The following is a 23,492-nucleotide window of genomic DNA, read 5'->3' on the forward strand; positions in this document are numbered from 1 at the left end:
AAACCACAACACTATTGAACGTCTACAGAAAATAATTGAAGTAGACTCTGAGAAGGTATAACATTTCAACAAAGTCAAAGAAAATTGATAGAGAACTTTCTTCAGGTGAATTTGTGAATATTAGGTGATCGGAGAGGGTGAAGGGCAGGGGAGGAAGGAGGGTGACCGAAGGCACGGTCGAAGAAGAGGGTCTTGAGATGCGTCTTGAAGGAGGCAAGGGAGGGGGTGAGAGATTGTGGGATGGAGTTCCAGAGGATGGGGGCAGAGTGGCAGAGTGTACAAAAGGGGTAGCTGTTTGCTTCATTTGCATCTTTGAATCCATCTATGTCAGTGGGAATCTTATAAACACCAGGTGTTAATTTTGAACAATATTTTGCATTTCAGCTTGGCATAGATTAGTCTGTCTCTCCAATCAAATCTTCTGAGCACATTGGTGCAAAAACTAAATAAACAACTCTAGAACCCTATCCTTCAATGCTCTCGTCAATCTTTGGATTGCAAGTCCACCTGACCCAAGCACCACCAAGTGAAAATCTCCACAAGTCATTGGATTTCCCAAAGTTTGATAGCCAATACTTTATAGAATCTATGAACAGACAAAGCAGCATATTTCAGAACAGAGATCATGAGAATTACCATATATACAATTGTTTCTGCGTTTCTGATCAGTCTGCTATTACTGCAGAAGTAACTGGTATCGCACTGCAAACACAGCACATAACTTTGTTTTGCTAAATATTTCCAAAGGCAGTTATGAATGTAAAGTTATATCAACTTTGAAATACGTGAAAATGTACATACTTGTAAATATCCAATCTTTGAAGCACAGAGGTTTACGTTCCTCACTTCTGTTGCATCCCTGTCAGTTTTGTAAACCCATTTCAATGCAAAGATACAAATTGTTGGACCAATCAAACTTCTGTGTGTAACTTTCTCAACATGTTGATTCTTTCAAAGACAGATTAGATAGTTTTCTTTTAGGAAATAACATTATGGAATATAGGTAGTTTAGGACACATGTGCATGCGACCGCCAGGAAGGTGGAAGGCGAGCTAAATGGACCGTGGTCTTTTTCGTCTAGCATTTCTTATGTTCTTATTCATTGACACAGAACTTTCATCCTCTCAGTTTTTCCTAATATATCCCTAATACAGTCACCCTGGAACAGCCCTTTCAGTGGGCATTCAGACACCAACATACCTTTACTCAGAAGCCACCCTCATATAAAAGCCACTTTGCTCCTGTCCCGAGAGGTTGTTGAAGACAGGTTTTACTGTATATCTATGTGGATTTATTAAAATTAAAAAATCACATTTTTCTTTCTTTAAATTTCCCATTTGACTTTTGTATAGATTATGTTTTTTGCCTAATCTATTTAAAGGAATCCACAGGTGCACTTTAGGACTATTGTAGGTATTTTCACACAACTTTTTCCATTTTTTTTCTTGTTCAATTCTTACTCCATTTTTATACTGGCAAATTTTGCCAAGTTCTATATTTACATTATTTTCTTAATATTTCTGAGGAATGCACATTTTGGTAAACTCTTAAATCTAACCTTAATTTGAAAGGCAATTTTCTGCAGCTCTTAAAAGTATCTGTGAAAATAGAATTTAAATATTCAGACTAACATTGTAAAAATTGCCAAAATTTGCATTCTGAAATGCATTTGATATAGCACCTCATCACACTGAGATGTCTCAAAGCTCTTCACAGGAAATACTATAAAGTGGATTGACTGTGTATTTTATGGGCAAAACGCGACAGCCAGTTTGTGAACAGCAACAACAACTACATTTGTGTAGTGCCTTTCACGTCAAGAGGACGTCCCAAAGTGCTGGAGGGTCAGGGATCAGCACCTGAGCTGGTGGTTGGGATCAGGTGAGGTGGAGGGTGGGGAGGCTAAGGGTAGGAAGGTGACCAAAGGCACGGTCGAAGAGGAGGGTCTTGAGACAGGGCTTGAAGGAGGCAAAGTGGATGGACAGTGGGATGGAGTTCCAAAGGGTGGGGCTGAAGGCCCCAATGGTGGGGCGGGCAAGGCGGGGGACGTGAAGTTAGAAGATCACAGATGTAGGGAGGAGCAAGGCCGTGGAGGGCTTTGAAGGTGAGGACCAGGATCTTGAATCCTGTATCCTCTCTGAGTAATGGAGAGCCAGCAGAACCTGGTGTGGGAGCAATGTCCCACAAACAACCATGGAGTAAGTGACTTATTTTATTTCAACAAAGATGGCTGATTTGTTGGCCAGGACACCAGGAGAAACCCCCTTCTCTTTTTGAATAGCGCCATGGGATCTTTGACTGTATCCAACTGAATAGGCAGCCAGAACCTTGATTTAACCTCTTATGAAAGATGGCACTTCCAACAATGCAATGCACCCCAGCACTGCATCAGACTACAATTCCCAATGTGGGACTTGAACCCACAACCTTCTGATTCAGAGCCGCTTATCCAGGCTGATGCATCTTGAAATGTTCACAAAATCAACTAAGTTTAGAATTAGTGGAATATTTGGCCCCAGGAGAATTAAGTAAATTAGCAATCAGGTGTTTTGGTTGAGTGGCTGCTTGAAATATCAAGTATTTTAAATGCCGAATGCTGTCATAAAAAAAGGCAAGATGACACAGCATTTAATGTTCTAAGTTAATAAGAAACCTAACTAAAACAGTATTCTTAGGAATAATACATTAATAAGTAAATCTCATCATTCCAAGGAAAATGAAATCTTGTGGCAAATGGGTAATTGAGTTTCCGGTGATCAATCATTATTTTGTTTCCATTGCAAACTTATCGGTCTTTCAGAGTGATTAGATTATCAAAGGAAGACTGCTAGTCAGCATTCACTTCCAGACTTTATTGCCTATTGCGGCACCATTATCCACTCAGAACTAGACAGCCTAATGGGAAAGATATGCAAATGGCATAAAGTTGGTCTGTGTGTTGCCACAATGATGGCTTCTGCTTTTCCCCATGGGTGTCAGTAAACATTGTTTACTGATAAAAACTCAGTTACAATTAACACTTAAAATGATTCTTAAAATTATTCTGGTAACAAAATATAATGCAACCAAATATTGATTTTAAAGTAAGGCAAAAAATTCTGTATTTATACAGCTACATTACTATCGTACTTTTTACGTTGATGCTCCATCTTCCTCAACAAGAAATGTCTTTCAAAAAGTCCTAGTTTTTCAGAGATCTGTGTTTTTATTACATCCCAGACACAAACCTGTGTAATTCCAACCTATTTTTTGATAATCAGATATTCCACCAGCTATTGCATTAGCTATTCCAAGACTAAATACTCAAACCTATAATTATAATAATCCTTGCATTTATATTGCAATATAAAACTATTCAAAAATCCCATTTCATGATAAACATAAATAAAATACCACTTCCCGATTAAAACCATAGTTGGTGACTTGCATTGTAAATCAACAAGCTTAGTGAACCCTAGCCACTAATGGTAATTGCCCAGCTAGCCACTTAATATTTTTCATGCAAAAGATTACAGTTGTTGCTATAATGTCAGCTCTATTTCAAACAACAAGCTCTTAACGCCAAAGTCAAATATGCACAGTTGAATATCACTTCAACACAAGATGATTTAATGTCAAAAGATTCTCTTCAAAGGCTTTGATTTATAGTCCATACAGTTTATAGGACATTTTATGCTGCTGGGTTGTTACTGTTAGTGGAGCTGCAGATAAAAGAGATCAATTCCATGGAAACTTTGAGACAGTACCAACAACAAATGACATTTGTATAGCACCTTTCACGTCGGGAGGACGTCCAAAATACCGCCCAGAAACCAACACCAATAAAAATCCAGGACCGTTATTGACAGATCCATCCATACAAGCAGACAAAGCATTTTGCATTCACAGCTTTCATCTTCACATGTCACTCAGTGGACAAGACTATCGGTTATTAAATTCACATACCCAATATATAACAGGCCAAAAATTACAATGCATTTATTTAGTCAATACCACCAGTATTTGAACAATATAATGTTTACATCAAATACTTAAACATGCAATTTTTAGGAAATTACTCAAAATATACTTCTGATTAAAAGGCTACTAAAGTGAATTCAAATTTCTGTTGGGAGGGGGAAAGAGAAAGACAGCAAAATCTTTAGCTTAAAAGGTATAACATTAAAATTACTTACCTTGAAGGTACTGTTCGCATAATCATGAGTTATGTTATGACAAAAGAAGGCAGAAATATTCCTTTAAGAGGCAGCCATGAAATAGGCCTTCAATGGACCAACTCTTAAGACACCAGTAATGCAGAGGATAGCCAGACAGATGAAAGAGAGGAAGAGCTGCAGGTCCTAGCTCCTTCATTGTGCAATTCTAGTGTGTTTTGGGCACCAAAAGAACCTTTCTAAATTTGGAATTTCTAAAAATGTTTTCAGTGTCTTGATCTCTATTATCCTTCCTAACAACCAGCCACATTGCTTGATTACCCTCAGTTTAACGAAATATGTCCTAGTTTTTATAATAAAATTTTCCCACAAAAGCTGAACCTGTGCCCTGTTGTTCTGCTGCCTTGGTATCTTTGAAAGTAAACCTCTGTGGAGATAGATAGAATGCCATCATGATAATCTCTTGATGGTAGTGAAAATGCAAAGACACTTTGAGCAGGACATTGCTAACAGGAAACCAGACTGAATGATGACCATTACCTTCATCACACCAAATCTCCATGCAATTACATTCATGCAAGAACCTTAAGGTACCACAGCTAAGAGATTTAACTGACAAATACAAGATTAACTGTCACAATAACCTCTGCAAACTTAGAAACAAAAATAAACTACATTCACTGCCAGTAGTAGATGGATTTGAACTAGTTTGAGGGTATGCAATTGTCCTATTGGAGACACCAAACACCAAGACACGCGTTTTGGAGGAGAGGAAAAATTGAGCAGGGAAGAGCACAGATGTAGGGTTTGAACAACAGTTGGGAGTGAAAACAAGACACAAGAGATGCTACACTGGCTTCACGAGGGAGAATGCACAACCACTCAGGTTAATACTGTCATTGCTTGAGGTAAGAAGCTGATGGGCGCCAAGCAGGACAGGAGCCATGCAATGAGGCCCTATCCTATCAACAATCAACTGAATTAAGCTAGAAATCATCCAAAACTTGATGTCTGACAGGTAAACGGCCAGAATAGGAGTGGTCCTAGAGTCGAGGGTAGAGTTGGATACCATCTTCATACACAAGTTCACATCCACAAGCATGACGGGATTGCATAACCCTTGCTATCTTGCCATGCTTAAAACATTTACTGCTAGCCAACATAGGGTCAGAACTCCAAATCTCAGGGAGTCAGTCAATGAGAAAGTAGCAAAAAAGAAATGGTGTCAGTTGATCCACAACAATGAATAATATGCACATCAGATACAGCACTTTATCACATTGAAACTAAGAATTACATTTTCTTTCCTTTCTATTGACCTTCGCACACCAGGTACCATTGGCCACGAGCTGGAAATCTCCACACTATTGAGAGTTGTGTAGGAGTGTTTTTGGATTCTTGTACCTCTCCCTGTGATAAAGCACCTTGCCTCTGCTTGGTAATTCAAAATACTTTCCCTTTGATGATTTCTTTATCCCCTCTCCCATTTACAACCATGCCAGCTAAATTAAATTCAATACAACACCAACTTGCATTTGCAAAGTGCCCTTCACGCGGGGTAGCGTCCCGGGGCGCTTCACAATGGCGGAGTATGACAACAAGCTGGGGAGAGGGAGGGGGGGAAATGACCGTAAGCACAATCAAAGAGGAAGGTCTTTAGGCAGGATTTGAAGGTGGTAAGGGAGGGGGCAAGGTGAAGCGATTGAGGGAGAGAGTTCCAGAGATTCGAGATATAGAGGTTGAAGGCACGGTCACCGATGGTGGAACGGCAGGGGACGAGGGACAAACGGGACGCCGGAGGTAGCCGAGTGGAGGATAAGCAGGTCGGATAGCTAGGGAGGCACGAGGTGAAGTGATTTGAAAATTGAAAGGATCTTGAAATCGATCCGTTCAGTGATTGGGAGCCAGTGGAGCCTCGCAAAGACTCATATGGTGGGATTATGGAGTTTCATGCAGGTGAGTATCTGGGAGGCAGAGTTTTGAATTAATTGGATTTTGTCTATGGCAGATCTGGGGAGACCAGCGAGAAGGCCATTGGAATAGTCCAGCCGGGAAGTGAAGAAGGCATGGACAAGGGTTTCAGCTGCGTTAGGTGTGAGGTAAAAACAAAAATGTTTTTAGATCACATACAGTTGATCAGATTACATTGACGGTTGTCTGGACATACAATTTCAGTACAAGTGCAATTGAAAGCCAGTAAGAGAACAAATTCAGATTCAGGGCACACTTACCTGGATTTCATACAAGTGAGCAACATGGAACTGAACTGAAATAGAAAAAAAAGTTTCAATACCAGAGAATTATTATTATAATTATGATTATAATTATAAATTATTATATATTTCTGTCAATTATAGTATATAGGAAAAAACATTTAGGAATGATATCATATTACAGCAATATAGAATATCAAACGTTCAAGTGACAAGATGAACCAGATTTTGTAACATGACAATTATCAAAGTAAGATTAATTAGAAATGCAGGAACTAACATAATAGGTTTTCATGAAAGGCTTTCCTGGAGGAGGTTGTGAACATCATTCAATAAGCATTGATTTTCATATAAGAAATCATATGCTGATATTGAAACGATAATTACTATTGAACTAAAAGGTCCCATTTTCAAACACTTGGCACTAATATGAAAGCGATTTGTGCAAAATTATGTACAAATGAAGAGCTTGAAGAGCTCTGATACATGATCTCGTAAGAGTGGAAAAAATGCAATGAACTGCAAACCTTTGAAGCTTCAAGTAAGAGCATTTAGAAAAATGAAATTGTGTCTGCGAAATCTTTGATCGGGCATGGTGAAAATCTGAAATTATTTACAGGTTAGCATGAAAGACGACTTAAAATCTGCTAGAAAATAACCAAAGAAGTTTAAAAGTTTAAGATTACACATGAATTGTACAACTTTAATTGTACAAACTTTAACCTTTAGACTGGAGGCAGATCTATTGCTTTATTGCTACCTGGTCTATGTGTGCATGGTGATGGCAAACCTATTACGGTAATAAAATTAGCTATTTTATTTTATTAAACTTAACTACCTAATAGTAAAACAAGTCACAATAAAAATAGAAACATCACAAAACTAATTTCACTGATCCTTTAATTTTCTCCTGTTCCCTTTTCTTGCCTTTTATGCTTTACGTTAACTGTTTTCATCTATTTAATCCTTTTTTCCTGGACTTTAAATTCTTACCCACCTTCTTCTTGCTGCTCCTACCATCCATTTTGGAAGAGGGAGTAAAATTACTTTTTCATTGGACGAAAACTGGCTTTCCAAGGTTTTTTTTTAAACCAATGAAACAGTGAAAGAATGAAGATTGACAGGGCTTCCTCACAGATGGGATCGAGTTAATGGTTGACAAGGAAATCATGTGAAGTGGGGTCTGCAAATGAATAAACCCATTGGCAGCCCCACAGAGAGATTGTACCCGGTTGAATAAACTTGCAGGCAGTAAGGTTTAATTGAGACCATTTTTAAAAGGAATCCAGTGTCTGATTAGTTCAGAGAACTGTTTTAAATTGAGATACCGATGATATTCACAGGCTGGGTAATGGGGAGAATGGAGGGAAGAAAAGAGGAAACAAAAAAGTTTAAAATAAAAAGCAAAAATCTATTTCCCGGGCACAATAACAACAGTCTAACACCTAACATAACTAACATTCTAACATGACTAATTTTCTTCTTTCAAACCCAAGGAATTCACAGCTATGATTGGTAGAAAACCAACTGTGCCAATTTCTAAACAAATAAGAAATAGACCCCATAATAAGTACAAAGATGCATATTAGAATTGCATGTTTTGCACTTGAAGCTACAACTTCTATGTCGTGAGTTCAATCACAATTATCCCTCCTCTGCCTCAGAACTGACTTAACACCTCGTATTTCTAGGCAACAGAAGCTAAGTGAAGGCACTGTTAGATCTGAGCACAGCGACTCTGAACAACACAATAAAAATAAGGCCTGGAGCAGTAAGAAGGGGTAGCATACGAACTAAATACTCTGATTAATGGTATCCATTTCAGGCATTTTGCTGCTCACAGAGTATCCTAAAAGATATAACAGGGATTTCAAACTTTTCAGGAATGGCTAAAGATTTATTTTTTAATTCTCATGCAAGAAGAAATTTGAATTTCCTGGCAGGATGTTCTGGCAAGTCAGAATTATAAAATTAAATGAAAAATGGAAAAATGGAAAAATGGAAAGGCTGAGTATATTCTAATATGCTGACTATTGTACTTTCAGAGGCACATTGCATTATTTTTCTCAACATCAGTGAGCCTGAGCATAGGATCAAATATTTTATTAAGTGAACATACTCACATCTATTCACATTCAAAATAAATGCCATAGCTACTTCATGCTCTGGCACACCATTTTTATAACAATTTTTCATAGAGTTAGTCAGGCCATATATGATGTATTTTCCCCTTTTATATGTTCCCTTAGGTGTAATCATCCACCAGTATGGGAGTCCCCTTGCACAACTACACGGCGACTCAGTCATAACGCACCCCATTTAGAGAATGTGCTGTTGTCCCACACTGTACTAAAGTATACTTCCAGCATTTGACACTAACTGCCCAACAACAACAAATTACATTTGTATATAGTGCCTTTCATGTCGGAAGGACTTCCCAGGGTACTGAACAGTCAGGGATTTGGACTCGAGCAGGGGGTTGGGATCAGGCGGGGTGGAGGGCAGAGATATGAGGGGTAGGGAGTGTGGCCGAATGGTGGTCGAAGAGGAGGATCTTGAGGGGTGCTTTCAAGGAGGCAAGAGAGGGAGCAAAACAAAGGGACTGGGGAATGGAGTGCCAAAGGATAGGGCCAGGAAAGCTAAAGGCCTGACTGCTGATGGTGGGATGGGCCACGCACATGGAGCAGGTAATGATCATTTATTGAATACATTTTCTCATAACACAGAGTCTGATTTTATGGGCTTAATCAACAAGTTAAAATGAGGTCATCCTGTATATGGAGGAGTTAAAAATCTAAATTACGTTTGCCCCTTAATGTCAAGCCAAATGCTGTCCTGAAAAACTTTCTGTCAAGAGGAGCCCCCATTATACCAAAAACCTCTCTCCTCCCTTTCCAAGTAGCTTTTACAGTAATATAAAACAAAATCAACAGGTGTTTTTTTCCCTTTCCACACAGAATATGCTGTGAAGTGAATTGACAGTATATTTATGGGTGAAACGCGGCAGCCAGTTGCGCACAGCAATGTCTCACAAATAGTCGTGGATTGAAAATGACCAATTTATTATTGTTTTTTGTTTCAGAGAGATTATTATTAGGCGTGTGGAGTAAGGAAACTTGCCCAAGGTTTCGCCCTACTTGGAATTGAACCCAGGTGTCTCGCTTGCAAGGCGAGTGCTCTAACCACTGAGCTACAGGACTACGATTATTACATCAATTATTACATTATTGTTACATTAATTTTGATTATTACAGAGGCAAAGTTTAAAAAACACAACATATCTATGTTGCTGCCATTTCTTCAATTAGATTGGATTTGTCCAAACACTGGACCAACCACATTATATGCACTCCAGACAAAGTATAATTAATATAAATGGGGTACGTGCTCTGTAACCTGAGACATTAATTAGACAGTTTACTGAGAAATCTAAAATATGGTCTTTAGAATTATGTGATATTTCCGGTGTCTTGGGACGTCCTCCTGACGTGAAAGGCTATACAAATGTAATTTTGTTGTTGTTAAAACTGCAGTGTTTGCATTACAAAAACATACAGCTCTGGAAGGATGGACTTCCCTATAATATAACAAAAACCGAAGTCGCTCGGAATACTCAGCAGGTCAGGCAGCAGTCCGTTTTTCTACGGACAAAAGAAAGTGAGTCAACACTTCGGGTCCACGGCACTTCGTCAGAACACGCAGGGTCGTGGACCCGAAATGTTGACTCACTTTCCTTTCTCCATAGATGCTGCCTGACCTGCTGAGTGTTCCCAGCGACTTCTGTTTTTGTTTCAGATTTCCAGCATCTGCAGTATTTTGCATTTTGTTTATACCCACTGTGTTTTGGATTACAGACATTATTAAGACCTTTTACTAACAAAATCTGTATGAACAATCCTCTCCACTTTTGAATCCTTCCAAGCACTATACAGAGGGCTTAAGCCAATTCTCTGACAGATTCAATTGTAAACATTAAAGAAATCAAGCTACTTGCTCCAAAATGTTCACAATTCCAAAAAGCTTATTTGAAAAAATGCACTAAGAAGTTGAGTGATTAGTGATGCAGTTAGGACATCAAACTGTCTATCATCCAGGTTTTCAACCATGAAATCAAATGTTAGTAGTTATGATAAGACACACTGTTCCAAGATATATTGGTAAACCGCACACAATGGGATTTAAAATACAGAAGCCCAAGGCAATACATTTGCAAAACTACAATAAAAACATTTGCATTGATGTACAAATAACAATAGCATTATAAATAAGAAAAAAAACATTTTAAGTTGCGGTAAGGTTGAAAACATACCACATTGGAGTATAATGCTTCAACTTATTTCATAAAGAAACTGCTTAACAGGTTACATCTAACCACAATCTAATACCAAAAGATTATACTTTAAATATACAGTGGAAACCCTGTTTGGGGTCACCTAAGTAATCCAGCCACCTCACAATTGCAGGCACATTTTTACAGTCTATTTCATTGTCAATGTTAAAAAATAGGCTGTCTGTCTGCTTCAGTAAACTGGGCACCTCACTATTCAGGACAAAGCTCATTGATTGAAGCCGCTACAGGCCCAACCTCCGCTTCAAACACGGTGCAAACACCCACCTCTGCTACTAAGCTGTACACAGTGCTCTAGGCCTCGGGCATCTTGCGGCGTTCCCTCTACCCTACTACTGTGGGTGGAGCGGGCTCTGGTTGCGCGTGTGGAGTGTTGGGATCGCGGAAGCGGCGCGAGTCTGACATCAACTTTGCCTGGGGCCATCGACCTAATCTGAGCTCCTTCGGTCAATTCTTGGTGAGTGCTGTATTCAGAGCACATAGTTTGTGTGTACATTGTTTGTTTTGATTTAGTGATTGTTGACAAGTGTTGTAAATATGCCACCACGGAAGGAGTTGACCTTACGTGAGAGAGAGGACTTAATTAAAAAGAGTCCGGACATAAGTGATAGACAATTAGCTGTGATCTATGGCATTGGCAGAACACAAGTTTGATTCATTCTCAAAAGGTAGGCTGAATACAAACAGCTTTTATTTAAATGTGATAATGCCTTTATTTTAATGAGATTGCAAAGTATGGTTGTTCAATGTTCATCACCATTCCCCATTACTAATATCCTTAACATTACAAAGTGACCTGAATCACCCGACTTGTAGCGGTAATCAGGTCACTTCACTAAGTAAGTCACTTTTGCCCAGTCCCTTGAGTGACCAGATTAGTGAGGTTCTACTGTATACCATTCAAAAGAACACCAAATAGTCTGACAAATGTACTGCATTGTCTCCAGCTCCACCATTGCCTCACACCGCAGGTTGCCGAAACTCTCATACACGAGTTCATAACATCCAGGCTTGACTATACAAACTCCTTGCTTGTCGACCTCCCCAACTCCTCCCTCCATAGGCTGCAGATCATCCAGAATTCTGCAGCCCATGTCCTCTCCCGCACCAGGCTCCGTGACCCTATCACCTCCATCCTTGCCCAACTCCACTGGCTTCCCATAACACAGGGGATACAGTTCAAGATCCTGGTCCTCACCTTCAAAGCCGTCCGTGGCCTCTGTCCCCCTGCCTATGCAACCTCCTAACACCCCCTACCAACCTGCCCGCTCCCTCCGCTCAGCAGATTCCAGCCTGCTTCACATCACCCACCTTGCCTGCCCCACTATTGGCAGTTGAGCCTTCAGCCACTCTGCCCCCACCCTTTGGAACTCCATCCCGCAGTCCCTCCGCCTCATCCATCCCTTGCCTCCTTCAAGACCCATCTCAAGACCCCTTCAACTATGCTTTCGATCACCCTCCATCCCCCACTGCTTTCCACTCTCCCCAATTCCGACCCCCAGCTCGGGTCCCAAACACTGTCTGTCCAGCAGTTTGGGACTTCCTCTTGACGTGAAAGGCGCTCTACAAATATAATTTTGTTGTTGCTGCTTTGCATTAAATGCAGACTAGGGAAGTAGCTTGAATACAAAATAGCATTCAAAGATTTGGGGTTACATTTGGTTTGTTATGCAAACATGAATAATGAAGCAATTTTACAATCCTATAGCTAGGTTAATATTTAACAAAAAAATTTCTTGCAAAAATTCCCAAGAATGTTTAAAAGATAGTCACGAAAATAAAGTTTACTTACTTTCTGCTTTGGACAGAGTGCAAGGGTTGGAGTCGATCAATGCCAACTGAAAATGCTGTAGGAAAAAAATAATGCATTAATACTACAATAGCTTAGTGTACTTTACAAATCAAATTTCATGAAATCATCAAATCTAGAATACAAAAAATGTTTATAAATCAGAAATATTCTACTTTTTTTCACGATGGGATGGAAAGTAAACTAAGAGGAAAATATGTAAGTACTGGGTATAAAGTGGTTCAATGATCACTTTTCAAGAAGACTCAAGAGAAAGAGGATGAACTTGGATTTCTTAATTTGTCTCCTACTTCAATAAAAAATAATGAAAGCAATGCAATTTTAACATGTTATAATATCTGCAAATCACATCCAAAGCATCATCAGCACTGAATCAATTTTTCTCCTCTTGAGGCTGAGTACCAAAACTAGCATAGTCTAAACAGACATGATTTGCTCTGAACAGCGTTTATCTAGTGCCCTTCATGTGAAGTATTGTCTCAGAGAATTCAAACTCGCACACAAAAAGAAAGCAGCAGCTAAAAATGTTTAAGTACCTAATTAACTACACTCCTAGATTCAATCACTATACATGGGGATGTGGGAGTAACACTCCAAAACTTAAAAGTTTTTCCACAGGACACTATCCTATTAAAAAATTGTTTTCTCCTTTACAAACAAATTCTCAGCAACACAAAACTCAATTAATCTGACAATAGTCACAATGCAAGAAACCAAAGATGACACAAGTCAGAGAACCCAAGAGATGAGTTGTAAGTGCTTTAAGTGGAGGATGAACTATATTCAAAGAACGAGTACCATATCAAATGTAGTCAATCTAAAATTCTTTCTCATCCATTTACCTTCAGTACACAAGTGAATTATATCAGAGTCATGCAATAATGGGTAACTATGACTTACAAGGTTAGTTTAGAGCAGAAAAGTATCAAAGCACTTGTCATTTTGAGCAGTGAAGATTATGGCAGAAAGCAAACTGCATTACTGCCTACATTACTGCCTGAAAATAAAATGACTGAAGAACCTTCAGTATATTGGCACGATATCAGAATGAGCCTTTACCTGTTTAACAAATCATAACAAGGTAAAGAATCACATTCTACTAATCATTAACCATTCACTTCTTGAACTAAGAGTTTACCTAAAGTTTTCTATCAAATACATTAAACCAACTGTTCAGTTGGATATTAAAGATCCCATGGCACTATTCGAAAAGAGAAGGGGGTTTCTCCCGGTCTCCTGATCAATAATCCCCCAAATAATAATGTGACTGAAGTTACCTGCAACAATGCATTCCAGTATTTTAGCAAGGAAGGGTAGGTTGGAGATGGGATGGTAATGTGCGACATTAGAGGGATCGAGGGTTGGTTTATTGAGGAGGGCTGTGATAACAGCGGTTTTCAGGGGGACTGGAGCAGAGCCTGGGGAGAGAGACTGGTTGACCGTGTCGGCCAGCAGGGGGGAGAGAAGGGGGAGTTGAGTGACCAGCAGCTGGGTGGGAAGGGGGTCGAGGCAGCAGGTGGTGAACTTCTTGTGGGTGATTGTGGTTGAGAGGGAGGAGGGAGAAATGGGGGCAAAGATCTCTAAACAGTGGGGAGTGGCAGGAGCCATGGTGGAGGGAGAATGCAGTGTGGATGATCTGGGTGGGGAGGGGAGAATGATGCAGCCAAGCGGATGTTTTCAATCTTTGAGGCGAAGAAGTCTAGGACCACTTCGCACTTGCTATTTGATGTGAGGATAGAGGGAGCTAAAGGGAGTGCACGGAGGAGGTGATGGACGGTGGAAAACAGTGTCTTCGGGTTGTTTTTGGCCTTCAGGATGTCTTTGGAGTCAATGTCAGTTTTGACCGGTAAAAGGGAGAGGCAGTACGTGCAGAGGTGCTTGAGCCATAGATGGAGGTGAATTGTGAGGCTGGATTTCTGACAGCTGCGCTCAAGCATCCAAATTTGGGTTTTGAGTGGAAATGACTGTTGTACCAAGGGGAGCGTGTGGATTTGGGAACAACCCTAGATTTCAGGGGAGACAGGGAATTGAAGGTTGTGGAGAGATGGTCATTCAACAGCTTGCTAGCTGCATCAGGGTTGCTCCGGGTGGAGGGCCAGAGGGAGAGGAGGTCCGAGGCATTTGTGAGGGACTCGGGGAAGCTTTTTCCAGGGGCGGAATAAAATGGCGAAGGGCCTGGAAAAGGGGAGGGGGATGCGGGAGAAGAGGGAGATGAGAAAGTGGCCCGAGATGGCCTTGCACGTGATTGACAGGTCGGAAATGTCAACCATGTACGATGATGAAGTTGAGGGAGAGGTAAGCTAGGAGAATTTTGAGGGAGAGGGAGGAGGGATGGTAGAGGATGAGGTGTTCAAAGGAGGAGAAACAGCCAGAAGAGTAGGGTGGTAGACCAAGAGAAACTTGGGAAAAGAGGGCCACCCCATTGTGACCCCATGGTGAAAAGTGTAGCCAGGAGGGGAGGCTCAACGAGGGGAACGGGGTCACCGGGGAGAGCCAGGTTTCTGTAAGCCCAAGAATATTGATGAGCTCATCCAGGATGAGGTCATGGATAGTAAAGGCTTTATTTAACAGGGAGCAGACATTTTGGGGGAAATGTGGATCGGTTTGCTGGTGGGGTGGGTGGAGGAGAGAGTGGTATAGAGAGGATTTGGGGTCATGGGGGAGAAATGATTGTCGAGTTTGAGGAGCAGGGAGAGTTGGGGAGGCTATGAATGAGGAAGGGGGAAGGGGCGTTTGCCTTTCAGAGGTGGTTGGTGCGGAGAGAGTAAGCGATGGGACAGTTGAGGTGGCTGCTCTGGGACAACCGATGCCAGGAGCGACATGGGCCTGGCGGAGGATGTCCAGGCTGAGTGGAAGGAGGTAATGGTGGAGTCCAGGAGAGAGAGAAGATGAGGAGGGCGGTGGGAATAAAGGAGTAGTGCAGTGTGGGGTGTAGGAGTAGGAACATTTTCAGAGGGAGCAGTTTGGGTCGGCAGTGAAAAAGCACATGCAGAGACTGGGGCAGCATTAGCCCACGGGCTACGGGAGACAACGCAGGGGGGGTGGGGAGAGAGAGGATGGTGGTCATAGCTTAAGTGTTAGAGACAGGGATGGAAAGGAGGGAGCACAAGGTAGCAGAAGGATAGCAAGGTTTACATGATACGTACCCTGGAAGATTTGAAAATGCTACCTGGAAGTTGAAGATGCTATGGCACTACTCGAGTAAAGGGAATTTCTCCCAGTGTCCGTCCGGGACAACAGTACACCAGATAAAATTGGCTATTGTGGGAACATTGTTATATACACTGGACTGCCACATTCACCTACAAAAATACACAGTCACTATACGTTACAGTAAATCCAGTAAGCACTTTGAGATGTCCTCCCGATGGACATTATCAATTGCTATATCATTTGCTAGGTTTAAATATTTTTTATTGTATCAAGGTTATTTCCGTTTCCTTTGCGCAATGCCTTACTTCCGGATTATAGTGGATGCGTTATGATTACAAGGTCAAATTCATACATTTGATCTCGTCCCAGAAATTCGATCTTATCTTCCCATTAAAGAATCAACCGGTTCCCAAAACAAATTTTGTTCTACCAAAACTATCTTTCTTGCAATCCAGTTCCAGCTGTTAATTGCCCTGCGTGTAAAGACAGGGTATCTGTTTTAAAGTTGTCCTTCAAAATCCTGAACTTGTGCCCTCTTGTATTGCTGCCTCAGCATATTAGAAAGAATTTCTCCAGGTTTAAATTTCTTTATCCTGTTTAGCATTTTATTTACCTTTATAAGGTCATTTATCTTCAGAATATCACTTTCAAGGCTGTAGCTAGCTTTTCAAGGCTAGCTTCTCTAGTAATTTTTCATAGTTGATTCCTCAAAATTCGGCCTCTTTGTTCCACCTCAGCTCAGGGCTGTTTGTGGACACTGCTGTGCGCAAATGGCTGCTGAGCCTCGCCCTACAAAATATACAGTCAATTTACTTTACAGTATATTCTATGAAGCGCTTTGTGACATCTCAAAGATGTGATAAGGCACTGTATCAAATGCAAGGATTATTATTATTATTATTATAATAAATGCCTCTAAGGCCTGTGTATGGTCATTACAGCGTATGTTTACTAATAGAATTACATGTTCTCTGAGATGACAATATCCTGTTGCAACATGCAATTGGCAAGTGCTCAATAAATATGGTGGTGGCATAAAAATGGCACCTCAGTCATTAGGCCCTACATTTTCTGTGGATCTTTCTGCTGCCAGACACAATTTAAAAGCAGCATAAAAAAAAGTGGTCATTTAATCCATAACTGTTTGTAGTGACGCTGGTGTGCGCAATTGGCTGCTGCGTTTTGCCCTCAAAAATACACAGTCAATTCACTTTATAGTGTATCCTGTGAAGTGCTTTGAGACGTCTCGAAGATGTGATAAGGCGCTGTATCAAATGCAAGGATTATTATTATTATTATTATTATAAGAGGCTACTGAATAACAATTAGGAGCAAGAACTCTGGTCAATCTTTCCTGTACCAGGCTCTGTGAGTCTATTGCCCCATCTTTGCCAGGCTCCAATGGCTCCCTATTCCCAAACTGATTGACTCAGACCTTGCTGTAAGATATTTGAAAACTTCCTTAATTAATCCCACGTCGAGGATCTCCTGCAGTCTTACTACCCAATCAACTGCCTCCATTCTGCTAACTCAGACTTGCTTCACAACCCCCACAGAGCTCCCAGTTTCACTGAAGTCTCATTGAGATGTTTTCTTTCGTGAAAGGTGCTATGTAAGTACAAGTTGTTATTTGCTCTGTCCTAGCCTTGGGAACTCAAAGGTGAACAGTAGAAACTTCACTGACACCCTGCCCAAGATTCCAATCATGCTCATTTTCGAGACTACAATTGGAGTGGGATTACTTACAGAGTGGAGAGTTGTGGCTGGTTTTAATTCAAAAACAGTACAATACCATGAATTCACAAGCTATCTACCCACTTTATGAAGTCAACTGATAAAACTAAGTGGGAATATAGGGCTAAATCAGAAATATGGATAATTTATATAACATATGTATTAATTTGATATGGAAATGATATAAAACCATGGATAATTCATAGTACAACTTCCATTTACACCAGTAATTTGAAATTGATCCAATTTAACAGAAGTGGAGCAAAGCCAGTTGATGAAGTAGTTCCATGTTTAAGTTTTACCATTTAAAAAGAAAGCCTCGTTTTGAATTTTATAAAACAGCTGCCAACAGTCATTTCTTCCATCAGAATTGAAACGGCAAGATCACTCATGCAAGTTATTTCAATATTGACCTTGGTGCTTTGGATTCTACCCTGCAGTGTAAGAGTAGCACGCTCCATGCACCAGCAGCCTTTGGCACAAGAGCAATACCCAAGCAGGGAACTGAGTTGTGGATTCTTAACCAATTTCTCTTCTACCATGTGTGTGGCTGTGAGATCATCCACCTTGGTGGATTATGTTGCACAGTATGCGCATAGGGTTCATTTGCTTCTGAAACCAGACTTGTTCCTGCAAGAAGCTAATTAGAGATAGAAATTCAGTCTGTGCAACTTTTTATTAGCTACAGCCAGAATCCAGAAGTAAAGGAGTGAATGTGTAACAATACAGCATAGTAAACATAATGATGTCATCCATTTGTGGGCAGTGACAGCTATATAGAATCCAAGAGCAGTGAATGTAGCTCTCCACCGATGCAGAAACCGCGAGCGGACACCGTGGCTAAGAGTACTGGTGCAATTTTATCTGCCTCATTTACTTTGTCTAAACTGTGGTCATCACAAGTTACTTAAGAACCCAATCTATCTGAATCACACCTGCACCTGCAATATCACTGGGGCACAAGAAAGCGAAACGGATCTGAAATAAATAGATAAATTTAATATCTTTTTACATCAAAACAATCCTAAAAATCAACATTACTGGATACACAAAAGTATGAGATTTGAAATTCAAAAGCATCTTGGCCTCGTCTTTTTAGGAAAAAAATTCAAATGAAGAGAAGCCGTGTCCCCGTGGGTTTGGAGGTAAACAGTTATTGCTAACTGTCACAATTTATACTTGGCTCATTAAAGCAGGTTGACTTGGTGTTGCAGCTCATTAATGCAGTTAAACACTGTGCAGTAAAGAGAAAAAAAAACTTTACCTCATTAATAGAAAGTGAAGAGTCTGGCAATTGAGAATACCAGACATTCAGGGTCATAAAAGTCTGTCTGGAGGAAGTACATTGTTCTGGGTATACCCATAAGTAAACAAATATTTTTAGAATTAAAACGGAACTATAAACAGTTTGTGGCAGTTATTTATTTTCCTCTAGCTCCTTTCATTTCTGCTAACAGCCAATTACTCAGTATAACCACCCATTAAAATATGAAGATCAACAATGAAGGCAATTACAAGATCCAGCTGGCTGTGTCACTTGATCTATTTGGACTAACAAATGTCGATTCAGGATTGCCAAATTTAAATCAATTTAAGTACAAGAATCATCACAACACTGGCAAATGGCTGAAGTTATCAAACTTCTCCCTTTATGGTGAACCTACCCCATTTACTATCAACAGTAAATCAGATGCAGTAGCAAAGAAGCATGGTTGCCACCATCCTGTCTACCTTTTGCTGCTTTACAACAACTTGCACTTATATAGTTCCCTCCACGCAGGGTAGCGTCTCAGAGCGCTTAACAGTGACAGAGCCTGACTTCCGAGCACGGGGTGGGGGCATGTGGCCGTAGCCATAAACGCGGTCAAATGGGAAGCTTTTCAAATGGGACTTGAAAAAGGGGAGAGAGGGGGCAAGGCGGAGGGATTGAGGGAGATTGTTCCAGAATTTCGGAGTGTAGTGGCTGAAAGAGCGACCTCCGATGGTGGGGCAGAGGGACGAGCAGGTGTGGGGGACGAGCAGGTGTGGGGGACGAGCAGGTGTGGGGGGCGAGCAGGTGTGGGGGGCGAGCAGGAGGCCGGTGCCAGTCGAGTGGAAGCGCTGGGTAGTGGATTGGGGAGCGAGGAAGTCTGAGAGGTTGGGAGGTGCCAGATAGTGAAGGGATTTGAACATGATGGCTGATACATATGCTTCAATGGCTGATTCTGCACAGGTGTTGTCTATAGTGGTCTGCTTCAGATGGATGAGCAAATTTCTTTAAAAAATAAAACCTGCACCTTTTAAAAACTGTAAGAGCACCAACATGCAATGTGAATAACTCATAACAGTGGAAAAGTAGAACAAGCATCAAAATCTTCTGAAGCTTCCTGAAACAAAACAGTTTGTTTGCTTTTTGATGTTTAGAATCAACTTTTTGAATTATTCAAATTTTCTTTGTTGATTAGGTGTCCAATTGCTACTGTGAACAGGTATTGGACTCATAATGCACCATCATTAGTGGCTCCTTTGCCTTGATTGCTTGCCTTTCCCAGAGGTAAGAGACTGTAGCACAAGTGGCTTACTTTAAACAGCCAAGTAATCCCAAAGGCTATTGGTTTAAAGTCTGTTGTCATAGTGACACTAAACAGCTGATTAAAGGATTGTTATACCTGCTGCAGCTTTTGTTTTCAATGATAAGCTTAACAGGTAAAGACTTCACAAATCCAACCTGAAAAGTCACCTTGCGACATTCAGATCACTTCAAAAAGCAGGTCATGAAGCTGCAGGATCTGTGCTGGTTCCATTTCCTTCATTTACACAAAATGGGTTTCTGTATGGACTGAATATGTTGATATATGGATAGATGTCTATACAGATATGTAATCTGATCTGAGATCTCATAAGAGTACAGGGAATAACAGAGGGAAATAATGGTTGCACTACTACCTGTATGGGTGAATAAGGCAAGAAAATAAGAGAAAAAACGTGTTGGGTCGTGTGTTATGGCAGGGACTATGCAAGGGGGGGAACTGGCACTGTTCGTGGGGAGGGAAAGAGAGAAGGGCTGTGTGTATAAGGTAAAGAAAGGCTGGTGCTTTGGGGAAGAATGGGGAGAGAAGAAATGGCATTATCTGTTATTAATTGCATCAACTCTCCAAAGATTTTGAGATGCCATAAATGTTTGTTGAAGTTAATCAATAATATCAAATTTAACTTTAATTCAGCAGATTTATTCAAATAGGCTCCAGGTAGCACTTCACTGCAATATCATTTAAATTGAATGAAATGCAACAATAGTTCTGATAAAATGCTAGTAACAAACTTTGAGGCTGAATAACCATAATGAGACACTTCAACAACAACATTTGAGCCACCAGAAGGGAGTTTGTTTCCATATGTATATATAACACCCAGGGTTGACTATGCAAACTTCATGTTCGTCGGCCTCCTCATCTCCTCCATCCATCGGCTGCAGATCATCCAGAACTCTGCAGCCTGTGTCCTATCCCACATCAGGCTCCATGACCCTATCACCCCAATCCTCACCTCACTCCACTGGATTCCCATCACACAGAGGATACAGTTCAAGATCTAGGTCCTCAACTTCAAAGCCCTCCATGCCTTGCTCGCCTCTACCTCTGCAACCTCCTAGCCCCCTACCAAGCTGCCCGCTCCCTCTGCTCAATCCTGCAGTCTCTCCTTCTCATCCCCTCCCTTTTGCCCCCTCCCTTGCCTCCTTCAAGACCCACCTCAAGATCCTCCTCTTCGACCGTGCCTTTGATCACCCTCCTTGCCCCCTTTCCATCTATCCTCCCCGATCCTGAGCTCAGGTCCAAAATACTGATTGTCCAGAGCCTTTGGACGTCCTCCGACATGAAAGGGGCTATACAAATGTCATTTTGTTGTTGTTGTAAATGCAAGTTAGTATTGTTAGAATACATGGTAGTTAAAGCAAGTTTAAAAAAAAACTACAGTCACTACAAATCAATAGCAGTGGACTCCCATCAACTGGTGTCCCAACTATAGGCTAGACGGCAGTAGTTCACTTATTATCAGGCGAAGCCAATTTCCTGCTCACGCAATCCCAACACTCCCTGTGCCACGCACGAGGAGGGAGTTTGTAGCGGACTCTGCTGAAAAACTATGGCCACACTTTTCTATTGGCCCAGGCCATGTCCCATGAGGTGTAGCATACATTTCGTGACCATAAATTTTCATGCTGTAGTACAGCCAACTAAAACCGCTGATAGATACCCAAAATGTAACTGCTATGCTTGAGATTTTCAACCTGTTAAAGCACACCCTCCTGCAGTCAATATACCCATGTACAAGGAAAAAAACAAAGTTTCATTGTTTCCACTGGAGGCACACATGGAATTCTCAGCAGTAGTGTAAGAATGGATTAAATTTTCCCAACTGAAGCAAGCAATCAAAAGTGACAGGCAGCCAGCTAAACAGGTTCAAGCTTTCAATTTGTGGTAAGGGAGTGAAGTACCAGCTGGTAGTTGTGCAAGTGTAGACAGGTAAGGACATCATTTCCTGCAATTCTAGGTCTCCAGTAAGCACAGGAGTAATGGAGGGGAGGGGATCGGCATTACAAAGTAGGAGGTGAGTAATACGAGTAGTGTAAAGAAATCTATGTGGGTTTGGTGCATGTACGATTTATAAAGAAGTCTTATGAGAGTTTTGCTGTACTTTGCTTATGTTAACATTCCTGTCAAAAAATGACTTGATTGTATATCACCTAATTTGTGCACAAGACCCACAAGTTAACTCTGAATGAAAATTGGAATTATTGAATCCAAGGGCAAAACATTCTTTAGAAAGCTAACAACCCACAAGTAATCTTACACTGTGGAAAGTCAAAATTTCTCAGGAATCAAACTTCTATGAATATATTTCAAATTGTTTCATGCAATATTTATTTCAAGCAGTATTTTTCAATGTTAAGCAATGTAACCTGTGTAAGATCAACTATACAGGCAACAAGTTGTACATGTATATAAAATTATGGTTAAAATAAACTGTGTGTGAGTGTGTGAAATGCATCAGTTCGCTACCATGTTATATATCAAAGAGCAATTGTACACTTCCCTTAGAGGAATTTTTAAAAAAACGTAAGTTTCACTCAGACCAACACTGAGAAACTGGCTCAAGAATAATATTTGTGGAGTCCTGTAGCTCAGTGGTTAGAGCACTCGCTTTGCAAGCGAGACACCTGGGTTCAATTCTAAGCAGGGTGAAACCTTGGGCAAGTTTCCTTACTCCACACGCCTAATAATAATCCCTCCAAAAAAAAAACAATAATAAATTGGTCATTTTCAATCCACGACTGTTTGTGGGACATTGCTGTGCGCAATTGGCTGCCAAGTTTCGCCCACAAATATACAGTCAATTCACTTTACAACATATTCTGTGAAGCGTTTTGAGACATCTAGAAGACATGAAAAGCGCTATATCAAATGCGAGGATTATTATTATTATTATAAAGGCAGAAACTACTATTGGAACCCATGGAAACATAGCTATTTGTAACACAAATGGTCAGAATTGAATACTTTTAATTGTAACGTTACCCTGGTATCAAAGTTTGATCGAACGGTCACATTTCAGAACTTTCTTTTGGAAATTTTACCTATGGTTATTTACCTCCTTCAAACTAAATAAATTAGGTAATAATAATCCTGGTTTGAAACTTTTTGATGTGATAAGGAGTTATATCAAAGTACTTCACAGTATTTTGCTGTAAAATGTAGTAACTATTTGTTGACAAATTCAGCAGTTATTTGCAAACAACAATTTCCCACAAAAAGCCAGAAGTGAATGGTCATTTAAGGGATTGTTGGCAAGGACGTTGGGGAAAAAGTTTATTTTCAAATAATACCTTGAGATCTTTAATGTCCACCTCATCAGGGAGATGGGACACAGGTTTAACAACTTTTCTGAAGGGTGGCATATTTGATAATACAGTGCTTCCCAATAATCTCTTTCATCCTGTGACAAAGCACGTGGTCCTCTTCAATGTTTTTCTGATGACATTGATGTAATTTGAAACTCTGCTGCACTGGGGAAGGTAAAGAAGAGTTATCTGTAATTATTTA

The 23,492-nt window shown here is 40.6% G+C and overlaps 1 protein-coding gene across 1 annotated transcript in view; it reads right to left on the reverse strand.

The window, feature by feature from the left end:
* kdm6a (lysine (K)-specific demethylase 6A) overlaps nt 1-23,492 on the reverse strand; it is a 143,165-nt gene that overhangs the window by 42,125 nt on the left and 77,548 nt on the right. The window contains 2 exon segments of the mRNA XM_007901685.2: nt 6,386-6,420; nt 12,508-12,562. Coding sequence (XP_007899876.2) covers nt 6,386-6,420; nt 12,508-12,562 — 90 coding nt within the window.

The sequence above is a fragment of the Callorhinchus milii genome, unplaced genomic scaffold (genome assembly GCF_018977255.1).
Source record: "Callorhinchus milii isolate IMCB2004 unplaced genomic scaffold, IMCB_Cmil_1.0 Scaffold46, whole genome shotgun sequence".
Taxonomy (NCBI): Eukaryota; Metazoa; Chordata; class Chondrichthyes; order Chimaeriformes; family Callorhinchidae; genus Callorhinchus; species Callorhinchus milii.